Source organism: Vicugna pacos, chromosome 35 (genome assembly GCF_048564905.1).
Source record: "Vicugna pacos chromosome 35, VicPac4, whole genome shotgun sequence".
Lineage (NCBI taxonomy): Eukaryota > Metazoa > Chordata > Mammalia > Artiodactyla > Camelidae > Vicugna > Vicugna pacos.
Window position 1 is genome coordinate 25,175,344 of NC_133021.1, and position 18,004 is coordinate 25,193,347.

The 18,004-nt window shown below is 46.3% G+C and overlaps 1 protein-coding gene across 1 annotated transcript in view; it reads left to right on the forward strand.

Annotated features, from left to right (window-relative positions):
• The window catches only part of PIP4K2A (phosphatidylinositol-5-phosphate 4-kinase type 2 alpha), a 166,288-nt gene extending 148,736 nt beyond the window's left edge, over positions 1 to 17,552 (forward strand). The window contains exons 7-10 of the mRNA XM_072955146.1: positions 2,188 to 2,301; positions 10,928 to 11,171; positions 12,688 to 12,791; positions 15,336 to 17,552. Coding sequence (XP_072811247.1) covers positions 2,188 to 2,301; positions 10,928 to 11,171; positions 12,688 to 12,791; positions 15,336 to 15,416 — 543 coding nt within the window. The 3' untranslated portion in view covers positions 15,417 to 17,552. The remainder of the gene's footprint in view (positions 1 to 2,187; positions 2,302 to 10,927; positions 11,172 to 12,687; positions 12,792 to 15,335) is intronic.
• Positions 17,553 to 18,004: the final 452 nt, after the last annotated feature.

Sequence of the window (18,004 nt, forward strand, 5' to 3'; positions counted from 1 at the left end):
AATCTGGTTGCCCTTGTTTTGAACTTGATCCAATCTAAATATGTCCCTAGCGCCTGTGAAATTCACAAGTCAGCCTAGTAACAGAGTGCAAGGTGGCCAGAGTTTTACGATGTAGGATTAGACTTTCCCCATCAGCCGAGGTAATTCTGCTGGGGTGAACCTGAAATGGCATTCCTCCTCACCAGTGCGACTCGTATCATCAACACGGATCGTGTGTCATCCCACACAAGCAAGACTCCCTCGCCGCGTCTTTGCTGACACACACACAGAGCTATGGTGCTGAGACTGATCTTCATCCTTAATGCCCCCAACCACACACACCCCTGCCCCGTACACGTAGACCGATGTCCACACTGTCTACCTGGAGAATCACAATCCTTCCTCCATCTCCCATGTCTGTGCGCAGATCTGGCTTCAGCCCTTTCTAAACCACCCCAGTTTTGTATCTGGCATGTCGTCTGACTGCCCTCTGAGTTTGTTGAACTTCAGATCCTAGTATTTCAATCACTGAAATTTCAGGGTGTTCTCAGTTCTAAGAAAAGAACAGCTTAGGGTCTATGATTGACTAAAACAATTCACACTAATATGCTGTCTTCACATTCAGGGTTTTCTCTCACGTTACATTTTAAAATGATTAGTGACAGATTTAGGGAGTTAGTCTACCAGGCCCCTCAGTTTTTGTGAAGCATGGCCTTGCCTTTCCTTAGACTCAGACTCAGCATAAAAGTATATGAAAGTAGATCCTCCTCCCAAGAATCCTATTTATCTGTAGGTCTTATGAACTCTTGCTGCCTTGTTTTCCTATCTGCTTGCTTTGGTGTCGCTCTCATACAAGATTAAACTCCTTTAAAACAGAAATGTTGACCTATTTTTGCCCTTGTGTACATGACAGTCATTCAGTAACTGGCTACTGAACTGGATCTTTGGGTTTCTGAGCTTCGCTACACCTGCTTTGTAAGGCTAAGTATTTTGGCAGCAGTTATATCAAATTCAAAAACATCACAAAACTGCAGATTTTCTCAAAGATGATTCCCAAAGCTAATTTAGGATTGCATAATATGCATGCATGTGTGTGTACAGAGATGTGGCTAGTTTACATGTGTGTACCTCATAAAATTGGAAGGGAACGTGAGGAAGTTGAGGCATCTGGATGGCGGCTCAGTAGATCTACCCGGTGAGTTATTTTATGACCCTGAGTAAGGGGGGAGGCAGTGTGGGGACCACGGAGGAGAGTATGTTCTTTCCTTGGATCTCTTTTCCGTTTAGTTCACAGTCATGGAAAGGAGGCATTCATTAGTGTACTAAGAAAGGCAGTGTATTATGTTGGATTCCTTTCACCTGGAAGGAATCAACAGGAGTGATTGTTTCTTACAAGGTTGCCAAAAGCACTGGGGAGGGGTTTTGAACGCTCAAAGAATGCAGTTTGCATGAAGTTAAATAGAAGCGGCCACACTGTTGCAAAGCTGTATGCCTCTGTTATCCTATATGCTGTCTACAAGCTAAATTAAAGGTTTCTGTGCTTTGTGATCCATATTTTGATACTTTGGGTCGGCCAGCTCACTACCCACTTGTTTTAAGGGTAGAACTTACATGCTTTACGGACGATGTCAAAGGAAAATGGAATCCCCTTCTTGGGGGAGTGGTGTGTGTGCAGGTAGGCTTGGAAGGGCAGATGACTAACCGCGGGCTGCCTGTTTTGATTCAGAAATTAGATTGTGGGTGGTGCTTTTCTGAGACGAGATGACAGTTACCTGTAACGTGAACACAGCAAAGGCTACCCCAAAAGTGAGTGTGTTGTAGTGGGGTGGGGGGTGGGTTGTACTAGTAAGAAAATGGAGAATTCCAAGAATACAGAGTCTATACTTAGAAGACTTTTTGTAAGAAAGTGAATCTAAGAAAGCAGCCAGGTTCATGTTTTATGAAACCATGAAATCTGTTACAAAAACCTCATAATAAGGAGTAGTTCTGACCCTCCGTTCCGAGTGGGACTGCTTCCAGCGGCCATAGCTCACTGGTGCCCCCGTGCGGCAGTAGAGCCACCTTGCATTTTATTGCCTCGGGTAAGAGCCCAGCAGGGAATAGGGCAAACGGCTTCCCCGGGTGGAAACTCAGCCTCCAAGATTGGAAGGTGTGCATGTTTTTTAGATTTTACTCCGTCTTTCTCATTCTCTTTCTCATTTGTTTTAGGCCAAAGAACTACCAACGTTAAAGGATAATGACTTCATTAACGAGGGCCAAAAGATTTACATCGATGACAACAACAAAAAGATATTCCTGGAAAAACTGAAAAAGGACGTTGAGGTAAGAAATAATACATATAAAGGGCAGCCCCACTGTATGAACGTCAAGACTGTTGGGTTTTTAGTAGCTTTGAAAACCGTCCATTTAAATCTGCAATCAAGGCAAAAATGTATATTGTACATTAATCAAAAGCAGGTGAGCAGGTGTATCTCATGCGTGATCTGGTTTAAAAGAGAAGTGTGCTGATTTAGCAGCTCCCTCCTCTAGAGCACAACCAACCAACTGGTTTCTTTGGCCGGCGTCCCCACCCTTAGGTTCACATCTTCTCTGCTGGTGGGGGGAGCCTGTGTGTGGTTCGAGTGCATTCTGACAGAGAGAGCATTTCAACAACAGATGTTTTGTAACTATTTGAATTTGGGGGTTTCTCCATCTGAACCATGTCCCAGTGTTAGTAAACACAGCGTCAGTCACTTAATGCTTAATATTTCCACCAGCCTCTCTGAAATTAGTGTCATTAGGCCCACGAAGCCAGCCTGGGAACAGCACAAAGGCAGCTGGGGACACCAGGGTCATTGGGGACGTTGTGAGAAATAAAATATGATGGGGAAATGGGCTTTTAGTCTGTAATGAAGGAGTTCTTTGTAAATATTGTTTTAAGAATTAAGATATACCTTTCTCTATCTTTTATTGTAAACTGCATCACAGTTCTCCTGATGAACATCTTTATAGAATTCTAGAAATAAATTCAAGAAAATCATTTTCTTAAAATGTTAGGTGACAAGACAGTTCAGAGAGAGTTCTAATGCAGACAGTTGCGAAACTACGTTTTTCTTACTTTTGTTCTTGTGTGGGTTTTCCCCCCATTTAAAATACAGTTCCCCACATACCAGTTCAGATCTGCTACTTAGAGACTTTGTGGAAAGATTCTTCTCATGTCATTAAAAACAATTAAAATGACTTGAGCCAGAGAATGAATGTCAGGCATTAGATTATAACCCCCATGAGGGCAGAAGCAATATTAATAATTTCCTTTTAATCTTCTAACAGCTTTCATTGCAGGACATTCATACTGACCAAGTTAGTTCATAATTACTTTTTTTTTCTTTTTACATTTTAACCTACATGGTATAAATGCTTTGATTAGAACCTAACTGTTGGTTATTTATGAAGGATAAAGCTGTCCTTTTTAAAGTTTTTCTCCAATTTCTCATTAGTAAGCATTTATTTTTCCTCAGTTGTCAGTGGTTTTTCTTAAAATGCATATTAGTTGAGTATCTTGCTTTTATTTTTGGGTCAGCTTGAGCTGACAACTGACTGCCGTGGGTAGAAATACTCTGGGAGTTTTATTATTCTGCAGGTGTTTGATCCCAAGAATAATATTGTTTTAGCAATTATGGTAAATAGCCCTTAGGGTTGTTTGATCTGCCAGAAACATGGTTTGCATCTTTTTTTTTTTTTCTGTCGGCTGTGTATCACTATGACACTTAGACTCCAGAAATAACATAACTGAAGCTGTTCAAACGCACGGTTGAATTACATAAGGAGTCTCTTTGCCCTTTCGTTGTCTCTGATAGTTCCTTGATTAGAGAATCTGGATAATTTTAATCCCATCCATGGCTCTCACACAGCCATTTTGTTGAAGTGGAGGCGGGGCATAAAGTGTCCTTTCATTTTATAAAATTCTCAATGGTTGATTAAGTGTCTAGTTTTGAAATTCATACAGAAGCATTATTAGATTTTAAGCAGGTAATTATGGTGAAGTAGCTTGACATCTGATCTTGATAGTGAGATGAGAATATAATCTAGTTTAATTTTTCCATCAGTTCCATGCTTTCTAATATAGCTGGCTGCCCTGTTTAAGTACAATGTGTTGGGGGGGGGTGGAGTGGTTAATGTTTAAAGTAAAAGATGAGTTTATTGCAGCTCAATAAATTTTTCTAGTAAAATAGAACCTAGTGGTTTTCTACAATTGAAATCCTATCCTACTCATATGCCATGAAAAGTACTTCATTCTGATAACATCACGCATGAGTATATGTGAGCCCTTTTCTGCAAAAGAAAGTGCTCTAATGGAGACTAAAAGTGCCTTTTGCCCTCTGACCTGCTTGTCACCCGCTCTGACCATGACTGTGGGGAGCCGACGCTGACCTCCCCTCTCACTGGCTCACACTGGTACCCAGATGTCGCAAGGATGTAAAACCACGCTTTCCCATGGTGTCCAGGAGCTGCCCCATCACAGGCCACCTCATCCTTCACGTCTTGGAAATGGGGGGGGGAGGCGGGGGGGCGTGGGGGTGGTTGGCAGCCAACATTTACGGAGCAGGCGGAACACAAGTCCTTCCGCTGCAGTCACTAGCTCTCTTCACTCTTCTAACTCCTTGAGGGTGGGTGCCATTATCCCAGTCTATGGATGAGAAGACTCAGCCCAGAGACACCGTGTAATTTGCTCAGAGACACACAGCTAACTAAATTCAGTCTGGGATTTGAGGTCATTGGAGGCTGTATGCCTCAACTGCTCTGACATATAATGCAGATTAAGTGAGAGAGCACAGCTGAGACTGTTTTCTGAGAAAGGGCTCCAGGGGAGGATTGTTAGCGCTTTTAACAAGTGATAAAATGTAGCTGTTAAGTAGGGCTGGTTGGAATTTTAACTCCGCGTCACAGATGCGTTGGGAGGTGGTAATTCAGTCTCGAACAACTGTATTAATAAAGTGAGCAAATAAAGTGAATTCAAATATGTTGTGAAAGAGAGTTTATAGACAGCTCTGTAGACACACAGTTTTCTAGAAGGGCTTGTTTGTGACAGGGCTCATAAGGATCTTGAGGAAGATACCATCTCAGAGTTGGCATGATGAGGAATTAACGATGAGGGTATCAGATTAGATGGGATATTCCAAGGGAAAAAGGCTGATCAAGGACTGGCAGATAATTATTAAGTAGCTGGAAAGCAGGGGCCCCCAAAGATTATAAAAATTTAAAAGCCTTCATGCTTTGAAATCTTATGTACTTAAATCAGTAGATTTGAGTTAGAAGCTTAAAGGGAAGAACAGAAAACAGCAGATACATATTAAGTTCTTCACATTAGCCAGAGGCAAACCCTTCAGGGAGCCCTGGACCCCTTTTTCTCTTTTCAGCCTCTCATCTTCAGCCCACAGTAATTTTGTGATGCCCGACAGGAACTTTCTCTAGCAAGAATCTCAGGTTTCCTGCCACGTTTTATTTCCTTCTACTTTAGAAGAGATTTTTAATGCAGTCTTGTAAAGAGAAGAGCTCGGGAATCAAAGGACTGTCCCACCTGTTTCTCCCCTGGGCCCACCTCACCTGAACCTGCCCCCCATGTTTAAATGACATACTTGATGAACAAAAGGTTTTTACCATCACATGGACCATTATAGTAACCACTTCCATTGTTACTTACAGGGCACTTTTTAACACCTCCACTACACTGTCTCTTTAATCCTGTCTACATCCCTGTGCATTTAGTGTTATGTCCCATTTTATGGCTTGAAAAACTGAGGCTCAGAGGGGTGAACTCATTGTCGACACAGAGCTAGTAACAAATAAGATTTAATTGCCCTTCTGACTCCAAAACTTTCATTTCTTAAATTTTTTTTAGATTACCTGATACTTTAATGAGTCGCCCTTCCCAGCAAAAGGTATATTCAACCCCTGTGCTGGCCTGGGCCTTCATTTCTGTCCCCGGCTCACAGATTTGAAGACGGGTATGACACCCACTTGGGGCTGCAGTTGGTTTCCTTGAGCTGGGGTCTGTCAGAACAACTTTTTTTTTTTTTTAACCAAGAAATGCCTTTTCCATTTCACTGTTGGTTTAATGGGTGATGCTGGGAGCTGACTTCATTTTTATTTACTGAATACAAACATTTCCTTCCTGGGAGAGGGGCCTAGGCAGTGGTCTGACCACAGATCAGAGACCCAGAAAAGGTGCTCCCGGCCGGCCGTGGCTGTGAGCAGCACAGGGGCCGGGGGAAGACTTGGGTCTGGAGCCCCCCCCCCACCTCGTGTGGCTGTACAGCCCTGGTTGTCACCCCTTCCCTTTGGCAAGTTTGCTATAGGCAGCCCCTTACTTTTGTACAGAAAGCACACTTGAAAGTATTTGAACATCCAACATCTGAAAGTCAAACGGTAAACCTGCACGTTAAAGAGATTCCATTCTGCAGAGCAAAGATAGATTGTACGTGGTCACATTTTGCTTCCAGTAGGTGCTGCTTCTTGCAGTCTCAAAGGTTTTGTTGCCCTATTCATTTTTATTTGGTTTGGGGGATTTGTTTCTTAGAGGAAGGGGTTGGGGAAAATTAGGGAGAGGTAAAGGGAACTGGGGAAGCAGCACAGGCGTTTACTTGTCCGTAAATAGCAAGTACCTCCATCACTTACCTGGGAGTCAGGGACCCAGCGAGGGTGGCACTGAGCCAGATCCGTTCTGCCCAACGTGCTGCAAGCCCAATGCTGAGACGCCAAGGTTTGCAGCGAAGAGAGGATTTATTCGCAAGGCAGCCAAGCAAGAAGATGCGGAAAACAAACCTCAAATCTGTCTCCCCAAGGCAAGGGGCTGGAGGTACTTGCTGGATAATGAATAAAGCAGCAGGCTGGTCTGAGGCGTGGGGAGCGTGGGGAAGGTGATTGGAAAAAAGGTTTGGGAATCGTTCTGTGCAGGTGTGATTAGGCTATTGGCCTCTGCGCAACCGAAGGGTGGAGTTTTCCATCCTCCGCGCGGGCAGAAAGACACTCACGTGTGCCGAGTTGGAGGGTCTTAACAAGCTCAGCTCAAACCAGGTGTGGCTGACTCCAAGTTCATAGAACACAACCAGGCAGGCACCTTATTTAGGCTCTGTGCCCCTTGGAGGACATGGGAGTCTCAGAACAACCTTGATTAGTGAAGGCAGGTGAGATGGACTTGACTAATCATGACTCAGTTTCAAAGGCAAAAGCAGCCAGAGCCCCTGCCCTCACGTGGCTGCTATGTTTGGGGAAGATAGATGTTACCCAAATAGTCTAATAAAACGAATGTGCGGCTAGGCCCTAAGCCAGGTGTCCTTAGTGAAAAGCGTGCAGAGCACACACGCCCGGACAGGAATCAGATCGGGCTTCTGGAGCAAGTGCCCTGCAGCTGAGACCTGAAGGTCAAGTGGAAGGTGGCTGGGACCAGCAAGAGGGCCAGAAGGCGGGCCAGAACAGGGTTCAAGGTGGCCCGAGGGGTGACAGGGCCGAACTATCCAGGTCCCATGAGGCATGTTAGAGTTTGTTACACTCTATGGGAAATGGGACTCCACTACAAGGTCTTAAGCATGAGCGTGACACGGTCAGGTTCTTCCCTTCCCAGAGCACTGCAGGGGGCCAGGTTAGGGCGGCATCCAGGCTTTGCCACTTCCCAGGGAGCTTCCAAAGGCCCAGAGGAGACAGGGTGGGAGAAGGGGCCTTTTGCCTTGCCACCCCACAAGCTGAGTGGGACCTGGCCTGTACCTACTACACACCTGTGGGTGATTCCAGTGTCTCCAGTGGTGCCCAGACCTCTGGAGGGCATCCAGGTTGGGCAGCAGGGGTGAGGGGAGCAGGCACTGTACCAAGCATGGGAGGGGTGATGGGGGAGGCGGAGGCGGCGCTGGCCCTGAGCTCAGCCTCCGGCACAGCCTCCCGGGAGCCTTGAACAACAGGTGTGGCAGAAGCGGGGCCACTGGCGAGCATCCTGCCCAGTGCGTCTCAGGGCATCTCTCGAAATATTTCCCAGATGTCTTGTTTCCAAAACACTTGGCCCACAGGGTGTGCTGAAGGGGAAAGAGCCAGTTCCACAGTCAAAGCAGGGTGAGGCGTGCTGCCGGCTGACACCCTCTCAGAGACCCAGTCGTGGGAACCTTGGGAGGTTTTCCCTCTCAGAAACCACTAGATTTGTCTGACTCACTATCTCCCTATGCTAGTGTTGTGAAGAACAAGATTTGGAGAAAGCTGCCTTAACCCGTCTTCCAGAGGCTTCATAATACAGTACAAAGAACAAGAGCTTTGAACATAGGATCCTGAATTCACGACTTTTTAAAGCTTTGAATCCTTGGGCAGATTGTTTTCTAATCTTTCTGAGCCTGTTAGGAGCCCCCCTCGTTGGAGGCTGCTAGTGCCCACCTCGGGCCAGACCAGCTGTCTCTCTACCCCGTGGGCCCATGGGGAGAACAGGTAGCCGAGATCAGCTACCTGGCTGGGTGACTGGCTCTGTGCTGATAAAAGATTCAAGCATTTGATGGTATTAATCTCTCAAGATGGGGAAAGCCACCCACAGGAGCACGTAATGGGGGATTTGGGGGGAAGCCTTGAGGAAGAGCAGAGGCATCTTCTCTCTGGGGCTCAGAAAACTGCTCAAGACTTGCCCATCAGTACTCTGCTTTGCTTGTTCAATAGAGTTAGTAACACCTCTAATTTTCCCGGTTTTATTGATACATAATTGACAAATAAACTTGTAAGATATTTGATGATTTGATACACGTATCTGTCGTGAAAGGATTCCCCGCCGCCTTGAATTACTTAACACATCCATCACCTCAAATATTTTATCAATCTCTCCCTATTTCCCCCACTGTCCAGTTCCTGGCAACCACTTTCTACCCTCTGTTTCTATGAGTTCAATGTTTTTTTCTTTTTTTAAGATTCCACGTATAAGTGATACCATGAAGTATTTGTTCTTCTGTGATTGGCTTATTTCACTTAGCGTAATGCCCTCAAGGTCTATCCATGTTGCAGAATGTATGTCAGAATTTCCTCCTTTTTTAAGGCTTAATAGTTCATTGTGTGTGTGTATCTCCTTTATCCATTTATCCACTGGCAGGCACTTGGGTTGTGTCCTTACCTTGGCTCTTGTGAACAACGCTGCAGTGAACATGGGAGTGCAGATAGCTCTCCAAGACGGTGTTTTCATTTCCTTTGGCTGTACACCCAGAAGTGGGATTGCTGGATCGTATGGTAGTTCTATTTTTAAGTTTCTAAGGCACCTCCAGACTATTTCCGGAGTATGTGCCAGTTTACATTCCCACCAACAGTGTACGAAGGTTCCGTTTTCTCCACATCCTCACTGACGCCTGTTATTTGTCTTAGGGAGAACAGCCATTCTAACAGGCATGAGGGGGCATCTCACTGTGGCTTTGATTTGCATTTCCCTGCTTTGCATTTCCCTGATGAGTGATGATGAGCATCTTTTCTTGTCTATGTTGGCTGCTCAGCCCTCCTTTTTGACAAAGGATTTTCTTCTGTCTATTTTTAAATATTAAGTTTCTCCTACCTTGCTTAAATTTCTGAAGATGAAGATTTGTGTAGTTTCTCTTTTCTGAGCTCAGTACAAATGGAGGAAGTTAAACCTGGCCGCAGGGGACTCTTGGTGGGAAGACAAGGAAATGGGAGCTGAGGAGGGGGTATGCAGGCAGGAGGCCTGGGCGGGTGACCACTGAAGGCTTTGGGAAACAGCTGGGGCTTGAGGTCCTCTCCTCTGTGTCTTTCAGGGAGCATGGCTTCTCTTTCAGCTCAGAGGCAGACTCTGAGAAAGATCTGGTTGCAGGTCTCTGCAAATTGATTTTATTCTACTTGCAGCCAAAACTTCGAGACCTACCATTTCATATGCTTCCCTCTATGTAAGGAAGTTTGTTTCCTAAATCCTGTCAGGGTGGCCCAGAGGCCCCTCAGCTGCTCTGCATCACTGAGCAAGGGTAGCCCCGAGCCCTCCAGGAGGCAGGGTCACGTGCCTGCTCAGACTAGGAGCCCAGGCTCAGAGCAGCAGTGGGTTACCAAGCCACTTAACTCCAGGTGGCAGATGGGCTGCCAGTTTTGCCCTCAATAATAGCAACCACACTTAATCGATCAATTAGAATATTGTGCTTCAGGTCATGTGTTTCTGGGTGCAAATACTAAAAAAGAAGAAAAGGGGGAAAAAAGCATGACGTGCACAGTCAGGAAAGAACTTGGCAAACAGAGGAGTAGCCAAACCCACAGAGCTAGGCCTTGCGCACATTGTCGTTTGGGGGCTGGAACAGGAGAGGGAGGGAGGGCGGGCATCCTGGCCTGCGCTGCCTCCTGGAGAGTGAGCCGCCTTCAGCACCTTGGCGCCCCACTTCCATCAGAAGGAAAGCCCCAGCAGGGCTGAAGGACAGTGTTATTCACCAGAGTGGTGACACAGGCCTTTGCTGGTTGATTGGGACATTGGTGCTTTTATTGATGCGTGATGGACAGCACAATAATCTCCGCAGTGTGCCGCATTTCAGAGTGCTTTCACAAGCCGTCCTGAGACTCCCCTGGAAGCGACTTGGGAGGTCCCTGGTTTCCCCATTAGTCAGTCTCAATTGTTGGGAGAAATGTTCTCTCCCCCTCTCCTCGCCAGTCCTGCTCTCTGCTCTCTGGTGCAAGCCAACCTCGACATGATAAGTGCATCCCTTAGCATCCAGTTTCTCATTTCAGGGAAAATGATCCTAGCTCTGTGCCAGCCCAAAGCGTGAGGCTGCAGTTTTGGCCAGAGAAACTGCCTGGGACCGTGAGAGCGTCGCAGGGGAGGCTCCTGGCTGCCTCTTGGGAAAATCCTCTTCTCTTTCCTGCCTTCTCATCACTCACAGCCTTCCCCCGTGTGCATTTTTCTGAGCTTGTTTTCTTTAAATCTGGGGTTGCATTTAAGCCATAACTGACCATGTCACCTCCCACCCTCCAGTTTCTTGCCCAGTTAAAGCTCATGGACTACAGCCTCCTGGTGGGAATCCACGATGTGGAGAGAGCTGAACAGGAAGAGGTGGAGTGCGAAGAGAACGACGGGGAGGAGGAGGGGGAGAGTGATGGCACCCACCCCATCGGGACCCCTCCTGACAGTCCCGGAAATACTCTCAACAGCTCACCGCCCTTGGCTCCCGGCGAGTTTGATCCAAACATCGACGTTTATGGAATTAAATGCCATGAAAGTAAGCTGAATTACTATCAACTGTTTTTACCATTAGTTGGGTTTTTCTGCCTTGTTATCTACCAGAAACCATCACCCCAGCTGCCCTAGGAGACTCATTCTCCAGAGTTAAAAAATAAAGTGATTTCAGGGCAAGAGTATGTTAAAGGTAACTGTAATCTCTGGCTTTGACATGTAATGTGATGAGGTCCTTGAATTTTGTGATGCTGAAGGAACAGAGTGAAACCACATGACAGAGAGTGGTGTGTGTCTACAACACACACATGCACATGCTTGTGTCAGTATCCATACCATATGTAAGAAATGTTCTTAAGTATTTTTTTCTTCGCTACATGTGGATCTCAAGTGTCGTGAGCCTGACCTGAGCTAGGTGCACATGCGGTCCACCCCAAACCTCTCGCGGACGTCCTATAGGGCAGGCATCTCATCGCTCAGCCCTCTCCTTGGACGTGCTGAGGCTGGCGCAGGGTGGGATGAGAATCTCTGATTTGCTGCAGGTCTGTCCTCTGCTCTCCCCTGGCTACCACCACCACCCCCCACCGCCCCCTTAAGGGGTCTGTGGCCTTCTCTAAAGTGAAATCGATCTTAGTCCTCCAAATCTGGATGACTGGATATTTGTAGGAATATTACATGCTGTCTTAGCTACTTACATACGAAAAAGCCAAAATAATTTAGAGGTAAAAGCAGACCTCTTACTTTTTGAGTGGTAAAATTGTGGTTCATTGTTTAAAAAAAAAAAAAAAAGTCTCATGGCACAGCAGCCAGGTGAATTTGAGTTGTGTTTTTTATTTTGCTCACCAAAACTGTTCCTTCAACACAGAAAATTAGATGTAGTCAAATGCTCTTTTTCTTACTGTTGATAACTGAAACAGCATCATATTTGTGGAAATATGTAGAAGACAGTTATTGTAGAGAATTAGGAACAGTTGTATGTTTTTTGTTTTGTTTTTGTTTTTTTGAGGGGAGGGAAATAATTAGGCTTATCTATTTATTTTTGGAGGAGGTACTGGGGATTGAACCCAGGACCTTGTGCATGCTAAACTAAGCGTGTGCTCTACCCATTGAGCTATACCCTACCCCCCTTGGAACAGTTGTATGTAATGGTAGAAAAGGATTAGGGAGCATAATTACTTCTACTTGTTTTGTAGAATATTTCTTAAACAGCATTTTTCTTTACACCAAAACAATACACCATCATTAAAGAAAATGCAGATTAACAAAAAATAAAAATTCAGTCTCACACTTGGACCTCCAATGCTAATAAATATCCTGGGGTTATGTTCTTTTTACTTTTTAAACAGAGAGAACTGGGGACAGAAAGTTAAGCTGTTTTGCAGGGATAAGCCAGGCTGAAAGAGCAGCTAGTGCCTGTTTTGTGACCCCCCCCCCAGCCTCACCCTCCCGAGTCCCTGCCCCCAGCACGCCCCCCCTTCTCCGGTCCTCCCTCCTCCGCAGCTGGCAGCTCGAGTCTTTCCAGGCGTGTCATCTGACCTGTCATCGCTCTCATCCCTTTCCAGACTCGCCGAGGAAAGAGGTGTACTTTATGGCAATTATTGACATCCTGACTCATTATGATGCAAAAAAGAAAGCTGCCCACGCTGCAAAAACTGTTAAACACGGCGTAAGTACCTCCACTGCGTTTCCTTCCCTGCTCCTGGCGCCTTGATGTTGTCTGTGGTGCAGGGACCAGCTCAGTCCGCTCCTTTCCACTGAGCTGCCCAGAGTCCTTCAGTGGCTCTGGTTCCCCTCAAGGGTCACATTCTGAGGCCGGATTCAGAGCCGGCACGTGCTCCCCCGCCTCTCCCTCGGCTTTTGGCGAATCACTTAAAGCCGGCCACAGCTTCTCTTTTTACCCACTGGGGATATTAACAGACACATGCATCATGAGAATATTACACAAATTCCTTTTTGTTCGAAAAACGGTTAAGGGCTGAGTGATGATACGTAAGTGTTCCAGTATGAGATGTTCGGAAGGGAAGCACTATTTTGTTCCCTGCTTCAGACACTTCCAAGATACGCAACATTGTATTCCTTTCCACCCGGGGAATTGTATTTTTTTCCACCCAGTGAATTGTATTTTTTTCCATTACAGACATTTTTTGAGTGCAAGGTCAAAGTCTAATAGCACAAGTCCCGCACTTTTACTGTGCTGGCTCGGAATTCCTCTTCCAGGCCTGGTAACTTGTTGAATCCCCGTGACCGGCCTGTGAGAGGTAGCTAGTGGATCCCCCTCATCTGATGGAGAGACAGGAGGAGAGCTCCTGTGGTAACTTGCTGGGATCACATCACTGGGAGGTGGTGGAGGGAGGACTGCACTCCAGGACCCGGCCTGGCCCCTTGCCCTGGGCCAGTTCCCCCACCCACCAGTGAACCCCACTGGCCTGGCTGGACTTCAGAAGTCATGAGTCTTCACCAGGCAGTAGGGATCCGTTCTGGCTTTCCAGGTGTGCTAGAAAAGCCTGAGAGCCCCTCCCCAAGATGAACTGGTGCCCCAGCTCACTCCTACCAGGAGGAGGAGGTGAGGTGCTTCCCCCCCTCAGTGTGGAGCCAACCGAGATAGCCCAGAACATCAGCCTCCACTAAAGGCCCTTTTTCTCTATTTTAAGTCATCCAGCAACGGAACCAGCCTAAAACTATACCCCACTTGCCATAGAAATATGTCAGTCACATCGCCAGCTATTTATGGCATTCCTGCTGTGTGCAAAGCACACACCAAGACCTCACTGGGCCCACCCGGTTTGGGAGGAGGGGACACAGTAGCTCTCACCCAGTGGGTGGCATCACAACCTTCTGAGTTCTGTTTGTAAGATAATGTGGTGCCAGATGCCCCGCCCCCTTTGCCTGATTCTCAGTCCAGTTTGGGAGGCGGGGGGGGGGGGGGGGGGGGGGGGACAGGTCTCTGAAAGGCTCTGTGGTAATTCTGATGCTCAGCTCTAGTTGAAAAGCCTGGGAGTATTGCAAAGACAGAACGGGGTCGGAACCCCTGTTTCACGTTTCCAGTTGTGTGCCCTGGAGGAAACACTCTGGAGCGTCACTGCCCCCAGCTGATGAGGGGGGCCTGATGCCTTGCTGATGGGGCTTTGGGTGAACAGGCGGAACAGTGAGGTGGTGCTGTGTGTCTGTTCCCACCCCTCCTCAAGCCTGCTGTGATCTTCTATACCATGTGCAATCGGAAATGTGCCACAGCAAACGTGGCTCCATCTTAGTCCCCCTTTAAGTCACCAGCTCAGCTCCATGATATATAGCACACGGCCTAAAATGGTGTGCAGTTTGCAAGAGCAAGACATTGCTCTTTGCAAAGGAATGTTGTGTTGAGCTGCTGCTGGGAACCATTCTCCGCCATCAAGACCTGGGCTCCTCGGTGCGGTGGAAGTTACAGGTTCCCCTGTGGGGCGCATGTGTAAAACCAGCACCTGGTGACTTAGTGAAACCCTGGTCCTGCACTTTGTAGCGCAGGAAACCAGCTGATAACTGCCAAGGGTCTGCAGGCCAGCACTGTGCCTCTCGTAATAGGAAATGCCCACCGAGCCTCTGTGAAGGGGAACAGTGGCAGCCCTGTGCCCGGTGCTGCAGGGACCAGCTCCTGCCCCTCCGGGGAGATGCAGTTACAGTGCTATCTCACCTGGTTACGGTGCCAGGAAAGAGCCCGGGCAGCCGGCATGACCTGAGTGCTGCCGCCATCATTTTTGAGCACTCAGCCACTCGCCTCAGTCCTGAAACATGAGCGCTGTCCTTGCCTCCTTGTCAAAGGAGTTTCCCTTTGGCTAAAGGTTGCTGTTTGTGTCATTGTCAAGGTATCTCCAATCGGCTCTCGTGGGAAACAGAAGTATTCTCCCCGTGGCTTCTGAATGTAGGTCACACAGATTCCATGTTTGACGGGAGCACCCCAAAGCTAGCTGGTTGGGTTTTTTTTTTTTTTCCAGTGGCAGCAGTCAGTGTGTGTGACAGTGGCATCTGTTGTTCCCATGACTGCCTCATTTCACACCCAGAATCCTAAGAGCCTTGGTTATTCAGACACAACATCCAGGATATTCTGAGTTCGGTTTTAAGAGCAGAGAAGCGGCCCAGGTTTGAAAATGGTTGGCTTCATATTCAGCTGCAGCTGGAAGTTGCTGTAGGTGCTGACTAGTAACCGTGTCAACATTCCTCCTCTCACACTGCCCAGGCTGGCGCGGAGATCTCGACCGTGAACCCAGAACAGTATTCAAAGCGCTTTTTGGACTTTATTGGCCACATCTTGACGTAACGTCCTGCACAGCTGTGGATGGACGTGAGCATGGGAAGGACAGAGGTGTGTTCGGTGCAGGCAAGATGAAAACCAAACAGCGAAGCACACCTCCTCGTTTACATCTTCAGGCCAAGATGACTGATTTGGGGGCTACTTGCTTTAACAGCTACCTGATATTTCCCAGCATCATTCTAGCTATTTCTGACTTGTGTGCGTGTGCGTGTGTGTGCGTGTGCGTGTGTGCATCTTGAAAATAAACTGGTTAATTACTGAAAACCGACCAGCTTCAGTCAGAGTGTGTTTGGGGCCACAACCCCCCCGATTCCAGCTGTGGACGAATGACTGAACGAACGAGTGAGTGAGCGAGCATGTGCAGGGGGCGGGGGAGAAGGCAATGCATGCCAGACCAACCAGCTACGCACCACACGATAAACCGTGGATCAGTTTATCCTTTTGGAATTGAAAGGTGTGAGACAGTATTCGTAATAATAATGAAGATAATAATAATGAAGATAATAATAATGATGGTGATTAAAAGGAAAAAAGCTTACTGCAGGTGTGACACTTCTACCACGCACGCTGACACTCCTTAATAATTGTACCCCGGGTGCTGGACAGAGGAGGCTGGCATCTCCCGCACATCCTGGTTCAGGTGTGGGGATTCCTGGTGTCCGGGGACAAACGCCCCTCCTCCGGCAGGAAGCTGATGCCCCTGGTGACTTGTCTCTGTACGTTTTCACCTCAGTAAATATGTCCAGGAAAACTGCTTACTTCTCTTTCCTTGCCTGGAGCTTTTTCACTGATACACTGTTATGTTGCGATATAGGAATTAATGCTACAAAATAAAAATAAAGCTTACCTGAAAAGTGCATAGTTTTGGGCAATGGTATCTACATCCCCCACAGTGGGAAGGTGAGCAAAGAATTTAGAACTCTCAATTCTGCTAAACAGTGGTATTTTGTTACGAATTGTCCCTTTAACTGAAACCCTCAATATTACTGTTTACATTATTAGGAAAACAGGGATATTTTTGAATCTAAAAATTTAATGTACAGCATGTGATTTTTGAAGTTTACATGTAAAGTCATTTTACAGTGTAGGTGAAATAATGTTTGTCATATTTTGAAATATCCTGCAGTCATGTTTTGGAGTGAATGTTTTACTCAAATTACATGGCAGGCAGTCTTTTACAGTAAAAGGAAAAGGGTTGTTTTGTTTCCTCCGGATGTACATTTATCAACCTAATGATTTTTTCTTTTAAGAAAATGTTTAACCCAGATCTGGTTATGTAAGTTCATTGCCCTAAACTGTGCTGTGTCTAGTCAAGTTACAAATTTCCAACACTGATCGTGTATTTACCAACTTTCTGGCATTTTCTGAAAGGCGTCAAGCTAAAATATTAGACTTGCTTAGAGTAGGTTATCAAGTTATACACTGTGCTAAAGCTGTGCCTTTGAAATCCTTTGTTTAAAACGTGAGATGATTGTTGTAGGCGGGTTCAGGAAAAGAAAAAATCCGCCCTTCGGTAATTATTTACAACTCAACAAACCCTCCCTGCCGTACTGCCTCTTCCAGTGACTTGACTTCAGGGCTTATCAAGTCTGCAACTGTGCCCAACACATGTGAGTTTACTTCGGAAATCACGAGCTGACGGCAAGTCGGAGCCGTGGGAAGCCAGCAGCAAGGCTGTTCTACATCTCCTGACTTCACAGAGCTTGGGTATCCTCAACAGGCGATGTCGACAGCACTGGGACCTGGTTGTCTAATCTGTATTTTCTGTACTTAAGTTAACTGAGATGGTGATTTAGGTTTTCCCCCACCACTCATTCTGGCATCGAGTTCAGCGTTCTGGACTTTCAGTGTTCTGAAGTTACGTTATGGTTCCTTTGATTCAGGATTACAAAAGTGAGACCCTGAAGTAGAGAGAAGGTACACATACACTATTTGACTAACTGTTTCCTTTGTGGCCAATCTGTTTATGCTTTTAGAAGTTTACAAAATGCTTTCTTTTTGTCTGTAACAGTCTCTGCCGTCCCTTTCTGTTGGCCACCTCTTCTGGCAGAGTGAGAAGTTTGCCTTGTATCTCCTAGAGCTAACAATACACTCCAGTCATGAGCCGGGCTTTACAAAATAAAGCACTTTGATGACTCACAAGGTGGAGCCTTTGTGTCTCTCTCTCGATTGTGTTTCTTTCTGTTACAAATTTTAAAGACTCGGTACTAAGAGTATCTTTTGCTGATCCCTGAAGAAGTAAAACTGAATCTTTCCACAAATTGGAGCTTTGCCTATCAACCCATGAACTATTTTATTAGTAAACAATAGAAACTTCCAGGACAAAATTGACCTACTGCAAGGTGGATAAAGAAAAGAAGTCTCTTCAGTGAATACCCTCTAAAGTTTCCTAGTTTTATTTTTAATTTTTTCCAACCATAGTTCTGTGTATCAATGTTTTTTGAAATCTTACCGGGAAGGCATGGGTGGCTAGAGGCTTTTTATAGCGTTCCATTGTCCCTGGTGTGCAAACAGCTTAGCTGTAGTGCTTGTTCCGAAAATGTGTAATTGTGCTAATTTGATCAGTATGTGAGGGAGTTATTTGAGTGTAATGC